The 17,879-nt window shown below is 36.9% G+C and overlaps 1 protein-coding gene and 1 pseudogene across 2 annotated transcripts in view; both read right to left on the bottom strand.

The window, feature by feature from the left end:
• The window catches only part of LRCH2 (leucine rich repeats and calponin homology domain containing 2), a 111,389-nt gene that overhangs the window by 66,668 nt on the left and 26,842 nt on the right, over window positions 1–17,879 (bottom strand). For both annotated transcript variants that reach the window (XM_037039740.1, XM_037039739.1), the window contains exons 2-3: window positions 6,352–6,496; window positions 2,433–2,559 (exon numbers count right to left, since the gene is read on the bottom strand). In XM_037039740.1, coding sequence (XP_036895635.1) covers window positions 2,433–2,559; window positions 6,352–6,496 — 272 coding nt within the window. The remainder of the gene's footprint in view (window positions 1–2,432; window positions 2,560–6,351; window positions 6,497–17,879) is intronic.
• LOC118982610 (uncharacterized) lies at window positions 11,932–12,076 on the bottom strand (annotated as a pseudogene).

The raw sequence follows: 17,879 nt of genomic DNA on the forward strand, positions 1-17,879 counted from the left end.
CTAAAAATACTAAATATTTTTAAAACTTCACTTATCCAAAAACTACCTCATGTAATAAAATTTAGAACATAGGTCTAAAAACTAAATGAAAAGAAGAAATTACAGAGCCATAGCATCTAAAAATGTAACATTTATAAAATCCTTTTTTTACGAACAAATTTGTTTATTGAGGGCAAGAGGATGCAAGCGATATAAAAATAAAAACTTATCTGGCTTTAACTCGCTTTCCTTTCTCTTGTCAAATGGGGGTGGGATTTTATCTGTAGGTTTTCTAAGGGTCTTAATCTGTTCATGAAATCCTCATACAGGGGGAGGCTATGGGGCAGAGATTCCTTAAACAACACACTGGGAGAACTCTTGATCAGGGAGAAAGTAGCTGCTCAACTGTTTACTTCTTTTCCTTCTGCTTCAGGAGTACTATACAAGTTATTGCATGTGACAGTGAGCCTACCAATTAGCAAAAAGAAGCTCTGGAATACCACTTGGACATCTCGGCATTGGTCCAGATCCTTTATTATTTTGTCTTTGGCCAGAGTGCCTTTTTGATTTTCCAAAAATCCAGGAAACTTCTTTTCTATGAATACTCTCAAGTCCTCTGTTGTGTAGCGTTTATCCCCAGCGAATTTGTGAAACATGAACATCATGGTTTCCATGGTGTCTTCTATTTGAGATGGCATCTTGGTGAGGTCTTGGCCCAAGGCTGGCTGGGACATGTGGCCAGTATAAAAATCTTTAAAAATATTAAGTGTCCAGCCCTGACTAGCATGGCTCAGTTGGCTGAGCATCATTCCGCAAAGCAAAGAGTTGCTCGTTCGATTTCTGGTTGGGGCACATGTCTTATGTTGCAGGTTCCTAGCTAAGGCACATACAAGAGGCAATGATGTTTCTCTCTCCAATCGATATTTATCTCTGTCTCCTTCTCTCTCCTCCCCCTTCCTCTCTAAAAATTAATAAAATCTTTTTAAAAATATTAAGTGTTCAGGTGAAAAAAGTAATGGCTCTCTCTTATTATAAATTTGTTAGATCAATGTCTGAAGTCTTCCATTCACTGGTGAGTATAACATTAAAAGAGACCTAATTAAAAAGGAACATTTTGGAATAGAAATAGTTAAAAATAAAAAGTAATAAAGAACAGAAATATAGAAAGGAGTAAAAGTGATAAAGATTTCAGGTCACAGAAAACAGGTCTTACAGTTTGGAAAAATGGAAAGTAGAAACACACCAGATTACAAATATCTGAAGGAAAGTGAAGTTGTCACTACCTATTGTTTATATGGTAGTCCCAAGACCAGTAGATAAAAGTGACAGAGGTATGTATTTTAGTTAAAAATAAAATGGATAACAAATAAGAGTTGCAAAAGAGAACTAGGCTGTCTCAGCACTTGTGCACGCACACACACACAAACATACAAATTTATCTACCATTGAAAATATCCAGCTAGGTGTGTCAGAGATTACTGTATTAGGGAGCATTCATATCCAATTACTTATAAGATTTCATACAACCTTAAAACTCTGTGGTTCTAAAATATAACAACACTAAGTTTAAGGAAGTTTCCTCGTGTGATATTTGCACATGCAGGTATTCCTTAATGAATAAAAGAAAGACATTCCTGAAATTTTTGTTCACTACATTCTATTAACATATTAATTTTTCATTATAAAATTATAAATAAGTTTCTCAAGAAAACTTTTGGATTCCCACACATGATAAAGTCATACTTAAGAATACTTTTAAATATCTATTTATTATGAAAGCATTACTCAAGATAAAACAAAATAAAAATGAACAGCATGGTATACTATGTGAAGTGGAAGTAACAGCAACACGTGAAAATAACTCAATGCCAGAAGATCTATGTTTCTCTCAGAGTTCAATGTCCTTTAATATCTAAAGTATTATGCACAAAGTAATTACTTTAAATTATTCCTATATTTCTGCAATCAATTATATATAATGGCCTCTTTCCATTTATTTTAGTCCCAAAAATGTTATAAAAATCACATGAGTATATAAGGCAGGAAGGATTATTTTGTTCGTTCTACTGTTTTGTTCATATCCATTTTCTCTGAGGCTCTCCCAGCAGCCCTTGTAAAACCTTAAAAAAAACTTGTATTTTTTACTGGTAAGAACTTTACTTTCCACAAAATGAATAGACAAATGCTTATTCGTTTGAAAAGCATTTCTTAAGACTTATAAGCAAGCCCCTGAGTAGGACTGAGGGACAAGTAGGCTTTTACTGGCTGTGAGCTAAAATCAGACAAGCAATGGTATCTTGAAATTTTCCTAAAGTGAACTTAGGCCAAGGATATACCAAGTTTTTCTTTTCTTAAAATATTACAGTGAAATTATATAAAGAAATGAGTAATATTCCAAAATAAAGGTATGAATTGTGCGCATTACATACAATCAATACAACTGTTTTACTCACCAATTCCATTAAGTCTTTTAACTTCCCAATTTCTTCTGGAATGGATACCAATTTATTATTACTGATAACCAAGACTTTAAGAGGAAGATCAAATAAGTATTTTGGCAATGCTGATAAAAGATTTCGACTGAAAGGAATAAGAAAGTCTCATTATAAGAAATACATCTAAAACCTGACAGGTTATGTTGAAAAAGAACAAATAACCTCAAAAGTAAATAAGAAGCTTTGGTAAAATAATAACTATCATTTAATGAATGCTTACTTTGTATCAGGCCAAAATCTTTATATACACTATTACATTTAATCCTCACATTAATCCCACAAGATATGTGATATTATTAGTGCCATTATACAGATAAGAAAACAAAGGTAAAAACTGATTAGGTGACTTACCCAGGCACAGTAGACTGCAAAACCTGTGCTGTTACCTATGATATTGTCCTACACTCCACCAGTTCTCAAAACCAAGAATCATTCTTCTGAGCTAGAGAATATCAGAACCTCACTCTTTGCTATAATTTCACTATATTCAATAGCTCCATGCCTCTAACTAGAGAAAGACTCCAAGGATGAATCTGCATGTAGTTTAAATTTATGAAAGATTGAACAGGATTATATGTTCAAAAACATGTAAACCCTACCTCATCTCCTTTTATGGGTTTATGGTAGAACAGCCTACTAGCACCTTTATCCCAGCTACAACATTCTTACCTCCATGGGTACATTTAAATATAACAATAACAAACACTTATTGAGTGTTTACTGTGTGCTAGGCCATGTTCAGAGCACTTCACATGAATTAACTTGACTAACCCTCACAACAACCTACTTTAAGAAGATAGCTACTATCATGATGCCCATTACAGATGAGGAAACAGTCATAAAGACATTAAGTAAACTCCTTAAGTCACACAACTGGTAAGTGAGAGAACCAGCTCTTAAATCCAGACAATCTGGCTCTGGGTCCCATACCCTCAAACTATCTGGCTCTGGGTCCCATACCCTCAAACTACTGTGGTCAAATTTATACACCAATGCAGACTGACACCCAAATGATCCCCACCATAGAATGAATGTTTCTGCCACCCCCAACAATTACAATGTTGAAACCTAATCCCCAAGGTGAGGATATTAGGTGGGGCATTTGGGGGTGATTAGGTCACTAGGGCCCTCATGAATGGGATTAGTGTCTTTACAAAAGAGACCTCAGAGAGATCCCTCACCTCTTCTACCATGTGAGGACACAGCTAGAACATGTCCATATATGAACCAGGCATTAAATTTGCCAGTGCCTTGATTTTGTACTTCTCAGCCCCCAGACCTGAAAAAATTTTCTGTTGTTCTATAAGCCACCCAGTCTATGGTATTCTGTTATAGCAGCCCAAATGAACTAAGAAAATCCCAAACTATATAAAGTATACCATTACATATACATACTATACTAAGCATTCATAAGCAATGAGCAGTTATTTTTTGTTTTTCAAAGTTACATTTATAGATGTATGTACTTATAATTTTCTGTAATGTGTACAACAAAAGCTCAGTGTTACCCAAAAACAGTATTTCAAAAACTTTCACCCCATTTTATGCAGGCAGAGACATCCAGAAACACTAGAATGGCTTTAGACCTGGCACAAACTTAAAAAAAAAAAAAAAGACAATGTCCCTGGAACAGAAATCCTGCCACGCTGCTGGCAAGTCAAATATGGTAGGAGCCTATCACAACTCTTGACATTTTTAGGATCAAGCAGGATGAAGCAAACAGGAATCTTCCTGCAGGATTCTACCTTAAAGGGGGTAGTATACAGGAAGAGGAAAACAACTAAAAAATCATCTTACAAGTTTCTCAAGATACTTTCACCAAAATAAAAATAAAATAAATGGAAAAAATAATGGCACAAACAAAAACATTCTAATCCCCCTCAGACCAAAAATGTTTAAAAACTTACTTATTTGCTTCCCTTAAGAATCAGGTTCATTAAATTAGCACAGTAAGCTTTCTCTAAAATTTAATTTGTTTCTTTTTTATTTTTTTAAGATTTTATTTATTTATCTTTAGAGGGAAAGGGAAGAAGAGAGGGAGAGAAATATCAATGTATGGTTGCCTCTCCTGGGTCCCCTGCAGGGAACCGGCCTGCAACCCAGGCATGTGCCCTGATTGGGAATCAAACCGCGATCCTCTGGTTCGCAGGCCCGTGCTCAATCCACTGAGCTACACCAGCCAGGTAATTTCTTTATACATAGCTAGTAAGTCATTAATATTTACTTTTTTTGCCACATGTTTTAGAGATTGTCAAAGGAAGTCAGTCATCAGAACAAATGTTTCAAGAGTTTGTTCAAAATTTTTGTGATAGTAAACAAAAATCAGAAGTTAATTTTAAAGATCAAAGCAAAAAGGAATCAGAGAAAGTTTTAATAAAATTACAGGCACACCTCATTTGATTGTGCTTTGCTTTATCACACTTCACAGGTATTGTGTTTTGTACAAATGAAGGCAAGACCCTTCACTGGCAAAAAAAAATTATGACTCAATTTATTGTGATACCTACTTTATTGTGGTGGTCTAGAACTGAACTCACAATATCTCTGCAGTATGCCTGCATTCTAAGATATACTATATATTAACATAGAAATGTAATTCAATTTCGGACAAATCAAATTTTTTCCATTAAAGAACAAAATGAAACAAAAACAAACTTAAAAATACCTCGCTTTCCTCAAACCTCTCCCAAGCTAGGCCAAGGAGATTATAATCAATTAAAGGAAGGAGAAACCCAAATGATTAATATCTATGGAAGGAAGTTCCTCTCACATATTTTAAGGTGTAAATTGGTTTCAGTTTAAACAGCATGTACTGTCAGGTGACACCACTGTGGGGGGACACACATAATAATGGATATATCACAGTGAGAAAGGAACATTATTATTTATGTATATTAACTATATTTTCTATTTCCCTACATGAGAATTTAAACAAGTAACTTCATTAGAGAGGGGAAAGAAATTATCCCTCACAAATCAAAAAAAAATGAGAAAGAAAAACAAGAAAATGATTCTAAAAATTGTCACAATATAGAAGTTTCCATTCAATGTCACTCATTTGACAGGGAATTTTTTCTTATTCTCATTAAATGTTCACTCTGTTACATAGCTTAAGAATGAGATTTCTACAGCCATACTATTTTGATTATAACCTTGGCCCTACCAAGATAGCTATAGATATAGACAGACAGAGATATATAAAACATTGGGCAAATAATTAATTTCTCTGTGCCTCAGTTTCCTCATCTGAAATTCAGGGATAATGAAAGTACATATCTCAAAATGTTGTTGTGAAGATGAAGTACTATGTGTAAAGTATTTCTAACACTACCTAGTACACAGTAAGCTCTTATTTATTTGGTGTTAACATCAACTGTCATCAACATCCTAATATTCTGACATTCCCATCCCAATCTACCCATGCTTGAAGTAGCAACAGAAAGTCACAACAGTATGAAAAATATCACAAGAACTGTTTCTTTATAATGTCTCACTTTAACTGAGCATGCATATAAATAAATTGGTATTGTGGTGCTATGATTTCAGTACAATATTTCTGATGAAAAGCACTGCTATTCAAAGTGACTGGAGGACCAGCAGGCATGGGCATTACCAAGGGTCTTGTTAGAAATGTAAGCTCCACTGCAGACCTAGGGCATTAGAATCCCCAGGTGATTTCTGTGCTCATTAATTTGAGAAGCACTGCTCTCAAGAACAAGATAAAGGCCTATGAAGTAGTGTGGACATACAAAAAATACAAATAAAATACTACTGAGATAAATATAGGATACAAAGCCAAACCAAACACATTCTTTTGCTACTAAAAGGATTAGAAGTATAATAAAAAACAAAATTTACCTCCAAATTACTTCCTTACCTGATGTTAAGGTATGTTAGCATCTGCAAGTTTTTAATAGGTTCAGGAATGGTTTTTATGCAATTATGATATAAATTTAATGTTTCAAGGGGTGCAAATAACCAGACATCAGAAGGAATTTCTGCAAAACGATTTCTTGAAAGATCTGAAAAAGAAAGGTAATATTTGAGTCTCAAACATGCACCTTTATCAGTGGTAATAAGCAGAACTATTTTTAAAATATTTATTTATTTATGTTTAGAGAGAGGGGAAGGGAAGGAGAAAGAGTGGGAGAGAAACATCAATGTGTGGTTGCCTCTCATGTGTCCCCTACTGGGGACCTGGTCTGCAACCCAGGCATGTGCCCTGACTGGGAATCGAACCAGCGACCCTTTGCTTTACAGGCCCATGCTCAATCTACTGAGCTACACCAGCCAGGGCTAAGCAGAACTATTTTAATACTTGCTGAATCACTTACAATCCAAGCAACTATTTCATATATTGTAAAATGTTACTCACCATGGTCTTGAAGGCCTTCACAGCCAAATGTATATAATTTTACAACACAACTATAATTTCTTACTCACCATGGACTTCTCAACCCACTTTTCATTTGGTTTCCAGCCACTCATACACACCACAGTAGCAGCCTCCATATCAATAACCACTCATCCACCTAAAAACATTTCTCTTCCCTTGGCTTGAAGATTACACTTCTGGATCATTTCCTATTATATCCCTGACTATTTCTTAGTCTCTTGATAGATTCTCCAATACCCATATTGTGAATGTTAGTGGTCCTAGGACTGTGCTGTAAGATAGACACTATGGTGGGTGATTTTATCCAACCCCAGAGCGAATTTAAATTTATATTCATATACTGACAAATTTCAATTTAAAGATGTGTCTGAACACCTAAGTTCTGATCTTCAGGACTTTCTCTTCATATATCTCAGGTACTTCAAATTCTACAAGTATAAAATCTGAACTGAAGGTTTTATTCCACACATCTGTTTCCTCTCAAACAATGTCACCAACATCCTCCTGGTGACTTGCTCAAGCCAGAAACTTGCCCTTCATCCTTGATTCTTTCCTCTCATAAATTGTTCCAAGTACACACAAATATACTTCCATTCACTGAAGTTTTTCACTAAAATAAAATCATGAAATTATTATAATCATTACACCTCTATTAAAGATTTATTTGTTAAATGAAATTTTGGAAAGTATTTGGGATATCATGTGGCAGGTCAAAAAAATACCCTAAAAGAGTTTCTAAAGCACTAAAGCACTATTGACCTCTTGGGCTGTATCACAGTTCATGGAGTGGGGCTGTCCTATGTATTGTACAATACTAAGCAGCATCCCTGGCACCTCCCTACTGGATGCCAGTAACACCCTCTAGTCCCAGCAGCAAAAAAAAATGTCCCCTGGGGTGGACACCCCTGGTCAGAAACATTCCCTATACAATTCTCAAACTAGTTCCTTATTATAGAAATATACTTTGATTATACTAGTTCATTATACTTATTTGGTTGAAAGCATAACATTATTCTTTACCTCTGTCATGAAGAACATCTACGTTGTATTGTAGTTTAGGCAACTATACCTCATTTAGTATCTGTTCTGGCTTCATAAAAATAGCCCCCTGACTTCCGGCCAAGATGAAGGTGTAGGTGGAAACATTGTGCCTCCTCGCACAACCAAGTTTAAAGACAACGATGTTTTATTTTCTATTTTTTAAAGATTCTATTTATTTACCTTTTAGAGGGGAAGGGAAGGAGAGAGGGAGAGAAATATCAATGTATGGTTGTTTCTGGTGTGTCCCCTGCCGGGAACTGGCCTGCAACCTAGGCATGTGCCCTGCCTGGGAATCGAACTGTGATCGCCTGGTTCGCAGGCTCACGCTCAATCCACTGAGCTACACCAACCAGGGCTAAAGACAACAAAATTTTAGTAACAAAAACGCAGCCAAAACACAGAAAATTGAACTGTACAGAGGTTCGACAATAACGAACCATTCAGCCAGACCAGTAAGAGGGGTGGAGTCAGCGGCGGAGCGGGTGGAGCAGGAAATACCGGTGGACCAACCCAGGAGCGCAGGAAGTGGTTGGTGGATACCAGGCACAGGGTGGCAACAGCAGACCCAGTGAAGGCGCAAGGTGGCTGGCTGACCGCGGCCACACATTTGAGCGCAGTAAACCAAGTGAAGGAGCAAACAGTGAGATAGACCACTCAGGCCAGGGCCCCATCCACGAAAATTAGAGCCTGAAAGCACCAATAGGAAAGACTTTCGGGGTCGAGGTGCCAGGAGAAGCTCCCAGGCTCACAGAGAGTTCCTTGGAGAGACACACAAGGTCCTGGAGGGTATACAAGCCCACACACCCAGGAACCAGCACCAGAAGGGCCCAATTTGCTTGTGGGAAGCAGCAGAGGGGACAGAAATCTGAAAGAGAGCAGAACAAACACCATTGCCCCTCTCTGACCTCATCCTCACATACAGCATCACAAGCCAGAGACCTGGGTGGCCCCACCCTGGTGAATACCTAAGACTCCACCCCTCATGTGTAACAGGTGTGAACAGACCAAAACTATGGCTCAAGAACACCTCAAAGCCCCAGAACCAATAATTCTAAGCAACCAAGAGACAGCCAAACTTTCAGATGCAAGTTCAAAATACTGGTGATCAGGATGCTCACAGAACTGGTTGATTTTAGTCACAAATTAAAGGAACAAATGAAATCTAAACTAATTGAAATGAAGGAAAATGCACAGGAAACCAATAGTGATGGAAAGGAAACTGGGACTCAAATCAAGGGAGTGGATCAGAAGGAAGAAAAAAATGACCAACCAGAAAAGAATGAAGAAACAAGAATTCAAAAAAATGAGGAGAAGCTTAGGAACCTCCAGGACATCTTTAAACATTCCAACATCCGAATTATAGGGGTACCAGAAGGGGAAGAGGAAGAGCAACAAGTGGAAAAGATATCTGAACAAATAAGAAAGGAGAACTTCCCCAGTCTGGCAAAGGAAATAGACTTCCAGGAAATCCAGGAAGCTCAGAGAGTCCCAAAGAAGTTGGACCCAAGAAGGAACACACCAAGGCACATCATAATTACATTAGCCAAGATTACAATGAAGGAGAGAATTCTAGAAGCAGCAAGAGATAAGGGGATAGTCATCTACAAAGGACTTCCCATCAGACTGTCACCTGATTTCTCAAAAGAGACCTTACAGGCAAGAAGGGGCTGGAAAGAAGTATTCCAACTCATGAAATCCAAAGACCTACATCCAAGACTGCTCTATCCTGCAAAGCTTTCATTTAGAATGGAAGGCCATATAAAGTGCTTCCCAGATAAGGTCAAATTCAAGGAGTTCATCATCACCAAGCCCTTATTATATGAAATGTTAAAGGGACTTATCTAAGAAAAAGAAGATAAAAAATATGAATAGTGGAAGGACAACAAACTCACAGTTATTAACAACCACATCTAAAACAAAAGNGAGAGAGGGAGAGAAATATCAATGTATGGTTGCTTCTGGTGTGTCCTCTGCCAGGAACTGGCCTGCAACCCAGGCATGTGTCCTGACTGGGAATCGAACTGCAATCATCTGGTTCATAGGCCCATGCTCAATCCACTGAGCTACACCAGCCAGGGCTCAATAAAATATATTTTAAAAAATTAAAAAAAATATAACCTCCTACCAATGCTCAACTGCTTCACTCTGAAGGATGTAGTCCTATTTACCTAGCAATATAGTAAATTTCTTTCTCAGAACATTAATATATAGCTGTTAATATATTATATATATATATATTATACACACATATTCACTGCATGCAAAATTGTATAATTGACAAAAGAAAACATTAGTTATGATTATATAATAGGAAAATTAATTTGGATTCTTCTTCCTTCTACTATGTGAGTCTAAATAACTGTATAAAAGAATAGTCATAATTATGAGAAACCAAAATCTGAACTTGAAATAGAAGTTTCTCAATATCCTGTTTGCCTCCTCTAGACACCCAAACATCATGCAGTTGTATTAAGGAAGAAAAATTATCTTATTTTTTTTTAGTTTATAATGTTTCTTTAACATGTAGGGTTGTGTCTCTCATTCTTATAACTTCAGAATCCTGGGAGTTAAAAATTACTGCTTACTATTGTCCTGGCTGGTGTAGCTCAGTAGATTGGGCACTGGCTTGTGAACCAAAGGGTCACTGGTTCAATTCCCAGTCAGGGCACATGCCTGGGATGTAGGCCAGGTCTTCAGTAGGAGGCATGCAAGAAGGAACCACACACTGATATTTTTCTACCTCTCTTTCTCCCTCCCTTTCCCTCTGTCTAAAAAATAATAAAAAAATGAAAATTACTGCTTACTATTAATCTGAAACCCTAACACAAAATTATGCTCAGTTTTTTATTCTAGATATCTTAAATATCCAAAAATAATACAGTGGTACTAGAGAGATGATGATGGTAGCAAAAATTGGGATAAGAAAAGTAGACAGAATTTGTTTATATCTTGATATTGGTACTTAGAAGAATTGAGCAAGTGATGGTCTATGTGGGAGAAACAAGAGGTAAGAATCAAGGATGGCCCCCAACATTCTGGCCTAGGCACCTAAATGATATTATTTCATATAAGAGTAGAAGGTGGAACAAGATTTTTGTTGTTGTTATTGCTGTTGGGGGATTTGTTTTGTTTTTTGAAGTAGAGGTAAGAATCAAGGGTTCAATTTCATATTTGTATAAACTGAGATTATCTGAAAGAGACCCAATGGAGGGTTATGAAGTGATCAGTTAGTCAGATGATTCTGGATATCAGAAGTGACATTAAAGATGGATATGTAAAACTCAAACTTGTGGGAATACGGTTAGTACTATAAAATCATAAAAACTAAAGACATCGCCTAGCATTAGAGTAATTGCATTAGAAAAGGAGTCAACAATAGGCCATTAGGAAAACCAACATTTATAAGCTGAGTAGAGAAAAAAACAGCAAGCAGAAAAGACTGAAAATGGTCAACAGAAAACACAAAAGTATTCAAAGAAGTAATAGGTGAAAAAAGCTAAAATATCAGTATAATAATGAGTGACTTTAATAAAATAATTTAAATAATACCAAGGTATTATTTTAATAATTTACACATTATTATGTGATGCTTTCTGTTATTTCTCCTTCAAACATGGAATAGTTAAATTAGCAAAAAAGTATTATGAGTTCCCTTACAGAATTTAATTAAAGCTATATTAATAAGATATTTTATATATGAGTAATATATTTAGTAAATATTAGTTAAATTATACTTACTATTCTAATTTAATTGAGTCAAATCAAATAAAGTAGGATAAAGTCAAAATTAAAACTCAAGCTATTATAAAGCCTCTAATTAAGGAAATCTTGTTCTAGGTTTTTTCAGATTTTGAATGTATATAAACATCCTTTCTAAGAACTAAGTAAACAGAGTAACAGAGCCAAAAAAAAAATACAACCATGGAAAGAAACACGGAAAATACCACAAAACACTTTGTACCTTAATTTCTTCAACTATCTCTCACTAACAGCATCTCAAATTTTTCTTAAAAAAAAAAGAAAAGAAAACACAAATACCGTCCCAACGACCACAAATTATGCAGTCGAGTGTACCACGTTTGAAGAGATAGCAGGGGTCAGCACAATGAACTGCACTGGGAAAATCACCTTCATGATCATTATACCTCCTATTCCAGGTAAGTATCACCATATTTTCCTTTAAAAAGTGAAAATTAACTTTTATATAAATATAATGGATAAAATTTAAACTCTAATTTAATTTTTTTTTATCTTGTGTTGTACAACTAAGGGAGTTTTTATAAGATTAAAAAAGATCTAATTAAAATGTACACTACAGCAACTAGAATAATATGACTAATAATGAACATACTATACTCAATAAATACATGCAAAGTTAATATTTTATTTAATATGGTTCCATATAAAGATGGGAAGACAAACTGTTAATTTATTCCTTATGGGGAGACTCATTTAACATCTTTAAAGCTTACCTTCTTAGCTTTGCTTCACCTTTTAAAAACACAAGCATCCTGTCTCCTTAGCAGGACCTATGAAATTATTCTTCAGAGATAATTCAGGGGGCAGTATCTGATACTAATTACTAGCATATATAACAAATTTTACCGATTATAAGAAATGTTAAATATATCATGGCTCCTTCAAAACATTATGGTGGCAAGTTCATGTCCAAGGGGAATCAAGAGTTCTTACTGCCAAAGCAGTTTGGAGGGAGCTTGCACAATGAAATATCTGCCCTTTGACTGATGTAAGCCTGTGTGGGCATTCTATTTACCTAATATATGATAAAAATGTGTAAAGAAAAACCTGTGTAAATTGAATTGGAGTTTAAACCATGATGTAGTTGCCAGTTATAATAAGACTATGAGTGTTACATGACCATAGCTTCAAGCAATGAGCAGATTTAACAGCGATTCTAGATGAGAGATGAGGAAAACAAATCATTATCTTTCACAAATATCAGCTTATAATGCTAGTGCAGATAAAAATCTTTGAATACATATGAAAAATATGCATTTTAATAAATATTTCTCTGAGATAATTTTGTTGGCATGGCTATTGATTGGCAACTAAGTAGCAAGTATATTATGTAGTGCACTGCCTTATTTCACCATATCTAAAAAAGACAAAATATATGGCATTAAATTTGTTCAAACACAAGATAAAAAATAAAGCCTGCCTCCTAAGGGGAGAAGTAGAACTTGTAAGAAAGACAGTTACAAAGATGCTTGCTGAATGGCAGCCCCTACACATATCAGGTTCTAATTCTTGAAATCTATGAAAATTGGTTGATAACATTTTTGCACATGTAATTAAGACTCTTGCAGTGAGGTTATCCTGGATCATCCAGATGGACCCTAGATACCATCACATGTGCCATTATAGAGGAAGGCAGAGAGGGAGATTAGACCAATACATTAAGGAGAAGGCCCTGTGTTGATGAAGGCAGACACTGCAGCCAAGAAATGCCAGCAGTCACCAGAAGCTAGAAGAGGCAAGGAATGAAGGGCATACACCTCTGCTGAAATCTTCACTTTTTAGGCACATAAGATTCACTACAGATTGCTGTTCTATAGAACTGTAAGAGAATAAATTTCTGTTGTTTTAAACCATCAAGTTTGTGGTAATTTGTTGCAGCACCCACAGTGAACTAACACACTTCTCAAAAATTGTTTATCAGAATTAATGAGAGTATGCCTACAAATTTTTAAAAATTAAATAGCTGTTTATTTTTCTCAAGCATTAAGGGGTGATCTTATTTAATTAGTATCCTTGGGAATAAACACCTTTATAAACACTGAACAATTTTTCTTTTGTCTTGATTTTAATCATAAATCATATCAAGCAGTATTGGCTGTAACTCAAGAGTAGACAGACTACTGGGTCCTGTTTCCTGCCTTCCTTCAAAAGGCTCCTTGTAAAACTGCTGGAAGCCTGTTAGAAAAATTAATACATCATTTTAAATAAGCTGATCTAAATTATGTTCTGTAATACTCTTGAGCTTCAGAGGTCAGAGAAGCTAGGAAAAGAAGGGGAAGAGTCAGATGGAATTGAAATCTGTTTACTGCCTCCCAAGCTGCAGACACATGAGCCACAGATGGGTCCATCTGCCACACAGTGCAATTCCTGGTCTGTTGGACAGCATTTCTTCTGGCAAATATAAACTAATAACCAAAATTCTGTGGCACACCAAAAGATACAATTTTTTGCCAATCTGACAAAACTAGGTATAATTTGATTCATTCACACTGGATGCTATTGTTGTATTACACATCCTCATCATTAACAAACATATCATCATAGAATTTTCTGCTTCAACAAACATGAATATTAAGTGAAGAAATAATTTGAAATCACAACTCTAAATTCATACTAACAATAACCTAAGTGGAACTAGAGCAATTATTACACACACATACTCACCCACCCCACATGCTAGATTAAAATACTATAGGTCAAATACTATAGATCAAAATACTTTGCACAATTATTTCTAAGCCTCATAACAGTAGCTACTATTCCTCATTAACATGCAAAGCAAAAGACACATTAAATAGTATGCCCAATGTTAAAAAAAAACTAGTAATAATTGACAGCACTAGGGTTCCAAACTCAGATTTGACTTCAAAACCCATGTTCTAGGTGTACTTTTCCACTCTTCCAACACACTATTGTGACTTCCTGTCCTAGATTTAAAATATCCTGTTCCATTGGAACCACAAAGCAGGGTCAAAGATAATTCTAAATCACCTAACCACATTCATATCCTAGGTTGTTTCTTACAATAGGAAGCATAACATAAATCTTACTTCAAGTCCCATTTTTTAGTTAAGAAAATAATGAACACTATTATAAAGCTCTCACCTGTTCTTAATTTACCAAGTCAGAACTGTTTAGTCTGAGACAACACATAGTTTTCTTGGCTCCTTAAAGAGTGGACCTTATTATTTTTTTCTCAATATTTCCAACCAATTCAATAAATAAAGATTAAAGAAAATTCATTACACAACTTTCTTCCAAAGGGTGGACATCTTATCAGCAAAACTATTGTGCTAAGTACCCATCAAGAATTCTGAAGGATCTGAGACTCTACCCTATTTATAAGCTGTCAAGTTAGTCTAACACAGTTGTATGGATGCTGGCAGAAGGCATGAGACTCCAAAGGACTTTATCACTCATAGCAGAGCAAGTGGCGTGAGCAACACATTTGTATCAGTTTCCCTTCCTCCACAAATCTCACAGGAGCAACACAGATAGGTACCTACCAATGGATGCCTGCACATACAGCACATCACATTCTGGAACAGAAACTCTGAGCTGAGGGAACACAAATCTTTTATAATACACAGTAAGCATGTCTGCACTTTGTTCAAAGGGAGACAATTTCTTTATTTTGCTGGACAGTAAGCATGATTTTCCTTTGCTCTGGAGAGAGAATCTATCTCATTCTTCTGAAACAGCCCTGAACAAAGGTTACTTAGTAACTCACTCAGAAGATGTGCAGAAACATAAAACCCATGCAAAATTATCTCCCAATAATACCATGTACATTCCTTATTGAGCAGAGATTAGAAGTTGAAGCCTCAGAAAATGTTTAAGGTAAAATAATTAAAATATCTTAAGTATCAAACTCTCTGCGGTCCTGCACTAGGAGTCTGGGATAGAGGCAGGCAAATCCTGATCCTCATCTTCCAAACCTCATTATCCTTATTTAGCATGCAGCATCCTGGCTTGACTCTATGTTTTAACAATTCATTCAAACAAAATTCCATCAAGCCCTATGAATTCATCACTAAGTGTTAGGATAGTCAAAAAGCCCAATCAGATACCAACCCTAAGCAATCCCAATCATTGTTCCATTCTAGCATCAAATACTATCTGTTTAGATAATAACACTTCAGACTTCCGCCAAGATGGAGGCATAGGTGGAAACACTGTGCCTTCTCCCACAACCAAGTTTGAATACAACAAAGGTTTGGAGAAACAAAGACACAACCAAAGGACAGAAAGTTGAATTATACAGAAGTCCGACAACATCTAACCGTTCAACGGGGACGGTAAGAAGGGCGGAGACAGCAGCGAGCAGGGTCGGGCAGGACAGGGCCCCCGACCCAGGCGCGCAAGCAGACGGGAACCAGTTGAAGTGCGGGGCAGACGGCGGGCGCATATTCGCGCACAGTGAGACAGACCACGCAGGCCCCAGGGGGCGAGGGATGACGGCGGTGGCACACTTGCGTGCAGTGGGACGAAATGAGTGGGCCCGGTGACGGCAGCAACTGCGGCACCGGTGAGGGCCCTGGCGGCAGGCGGCGGACAGGACTCCATAGTCCCTCCTTGACCCCGCCCCCCCATACAGCGTCACAACCCAGCGACTGATTTGCCCTGTTCTAGTGAACACTTTAGGGCTCTGATCCTGCTATGGAACAGGCACAAACAACCCGAAAGATGGCACAAGAAGAACTCAAAGTCCCAGAGCCAATAACTCTAAGCGACCGAGAAATTGCCAGCCTCTCAGAAGCACAATTCAAGACACTATTTATCAGGATGCTCACAGAACTGGTAGATTATAGTCACAAATTAGAGGAACATATTCACAAATTAGAGGAACATATGAAGGCTAAACTAATTGAAATGAAGGGAGATGCACAGGAAACCAATAGTGATGGAAAGGAAACTGGGACTCAAATCAATGGAATGGACCAGAAGGAAGAACAAAACATCCCACCAGAAAGGAATGAAGAAATGAGAATTCAAAAAAATGAGGAGAGGCTTAGGAACCTCCAGGACATCTTTAAACGTTCCAACATCCGGATTATAGGGGTACCAGAAGGGGGAAAGAAACAGCCACGAGTGGAAAACGTATTTGAACAAATAATAAAGGAGAACTTCCCCAGTCTGGCAAAGGAAATAGACTTCCAGGAAATCCAGGAAGCTCAGAGAGTGCCAAAGAAGTTGGACCCAAGAAGGAACACACCAAGGCACATCATAATTACATTAGCCAAGACCAAAATGAAGGAGAGAATCCTAGAAGCAGCAAGGGATAAGGGGACAGTCACCTACAAAGGAGTACCCATCAGACTGTCAGCGGATTTCTCAAAAGAGACCTTACAGGCAAGAAGGGGCTGGAAAGAAGTATTCCAAGTCATGAAATCCAAAGACCTACAGCCAAGATTGCTTTATCCAGCAAAACTTTCATTTAGAATGGAAGGGCAGATAAAGTGCTTCTCAGATAAGGTAAAGTTCAAGGAGTTCATCATCACCAAGCCCTTATTATATGAAATGCTAAAGGGACTTATATAAGAAAAAGAAGATAAAAAATATGAACAGTGAAAGGACAGCAAACACACAGTTATTAACAACCACACCTAAAACAAAAGCAAACCAGGAGGACAGCTAGATCAGGAGTGGAACCATAGAAATGAAGAACACATGGAGGGTTAGAAATAGGGGGGTGGGAGGGGGAGAAGGGGGGAGAAGGCACAGAAAATAGCATAGATGGTAGGTAGAAAATAGATAGGGGGAGGGCGAGAATAGTGGGGGAAATATAGAATCCAAAGAACTTGATACACGTGGTTATAAACTAAGGGGGGGAGAATGGTGAGGGAGGGAGGATGCGGGTGGAGGGGAATGAAGGGGGGAATAGAACAACTGTAATGGTATAATCAATAAAATATATTTAAAAAATAAAGTTAAAAAAAAAGAAAAAAGATAATAACACTTCAGTGAAAGGAACTATGCAAAAACAATCACCCCCCACTTAGTTCTACTGCAACTACTTTTGACACAGCTGTTGTGGTGGGACCAGTGCTACATCATTTTGGGGTATATCTCAGAGTTTACAAAACTCTTACAGACTGAAAAAGGATGGGAAACTTTTCATTAGCAGATTAACACTAGGGTGGATGTGAGCTGTATTCAGATTCTACTAATTATTACCTATAAAATACTGTCAAAGTCAAATACTGCCC

The sequence above is a fragment of the Sturnira hondurensis genome, unplaced genomic scaffold, assembly GCF_014824575.4.
Source record: "Sturnira hondurensis isolate 20B ecotype Veracruz unplaced genomic scaffold, ASM1482457v3 Scaffold0025478, whole genome shotgun sequence".
NCBI classification, from domain to species: domain Eukaryota; kingdom Metazoa; phylum Chordata; class Mammalia; order Chiroptera; family Phyllostomidae; genus Sturnira; species Sturnira hondurensis.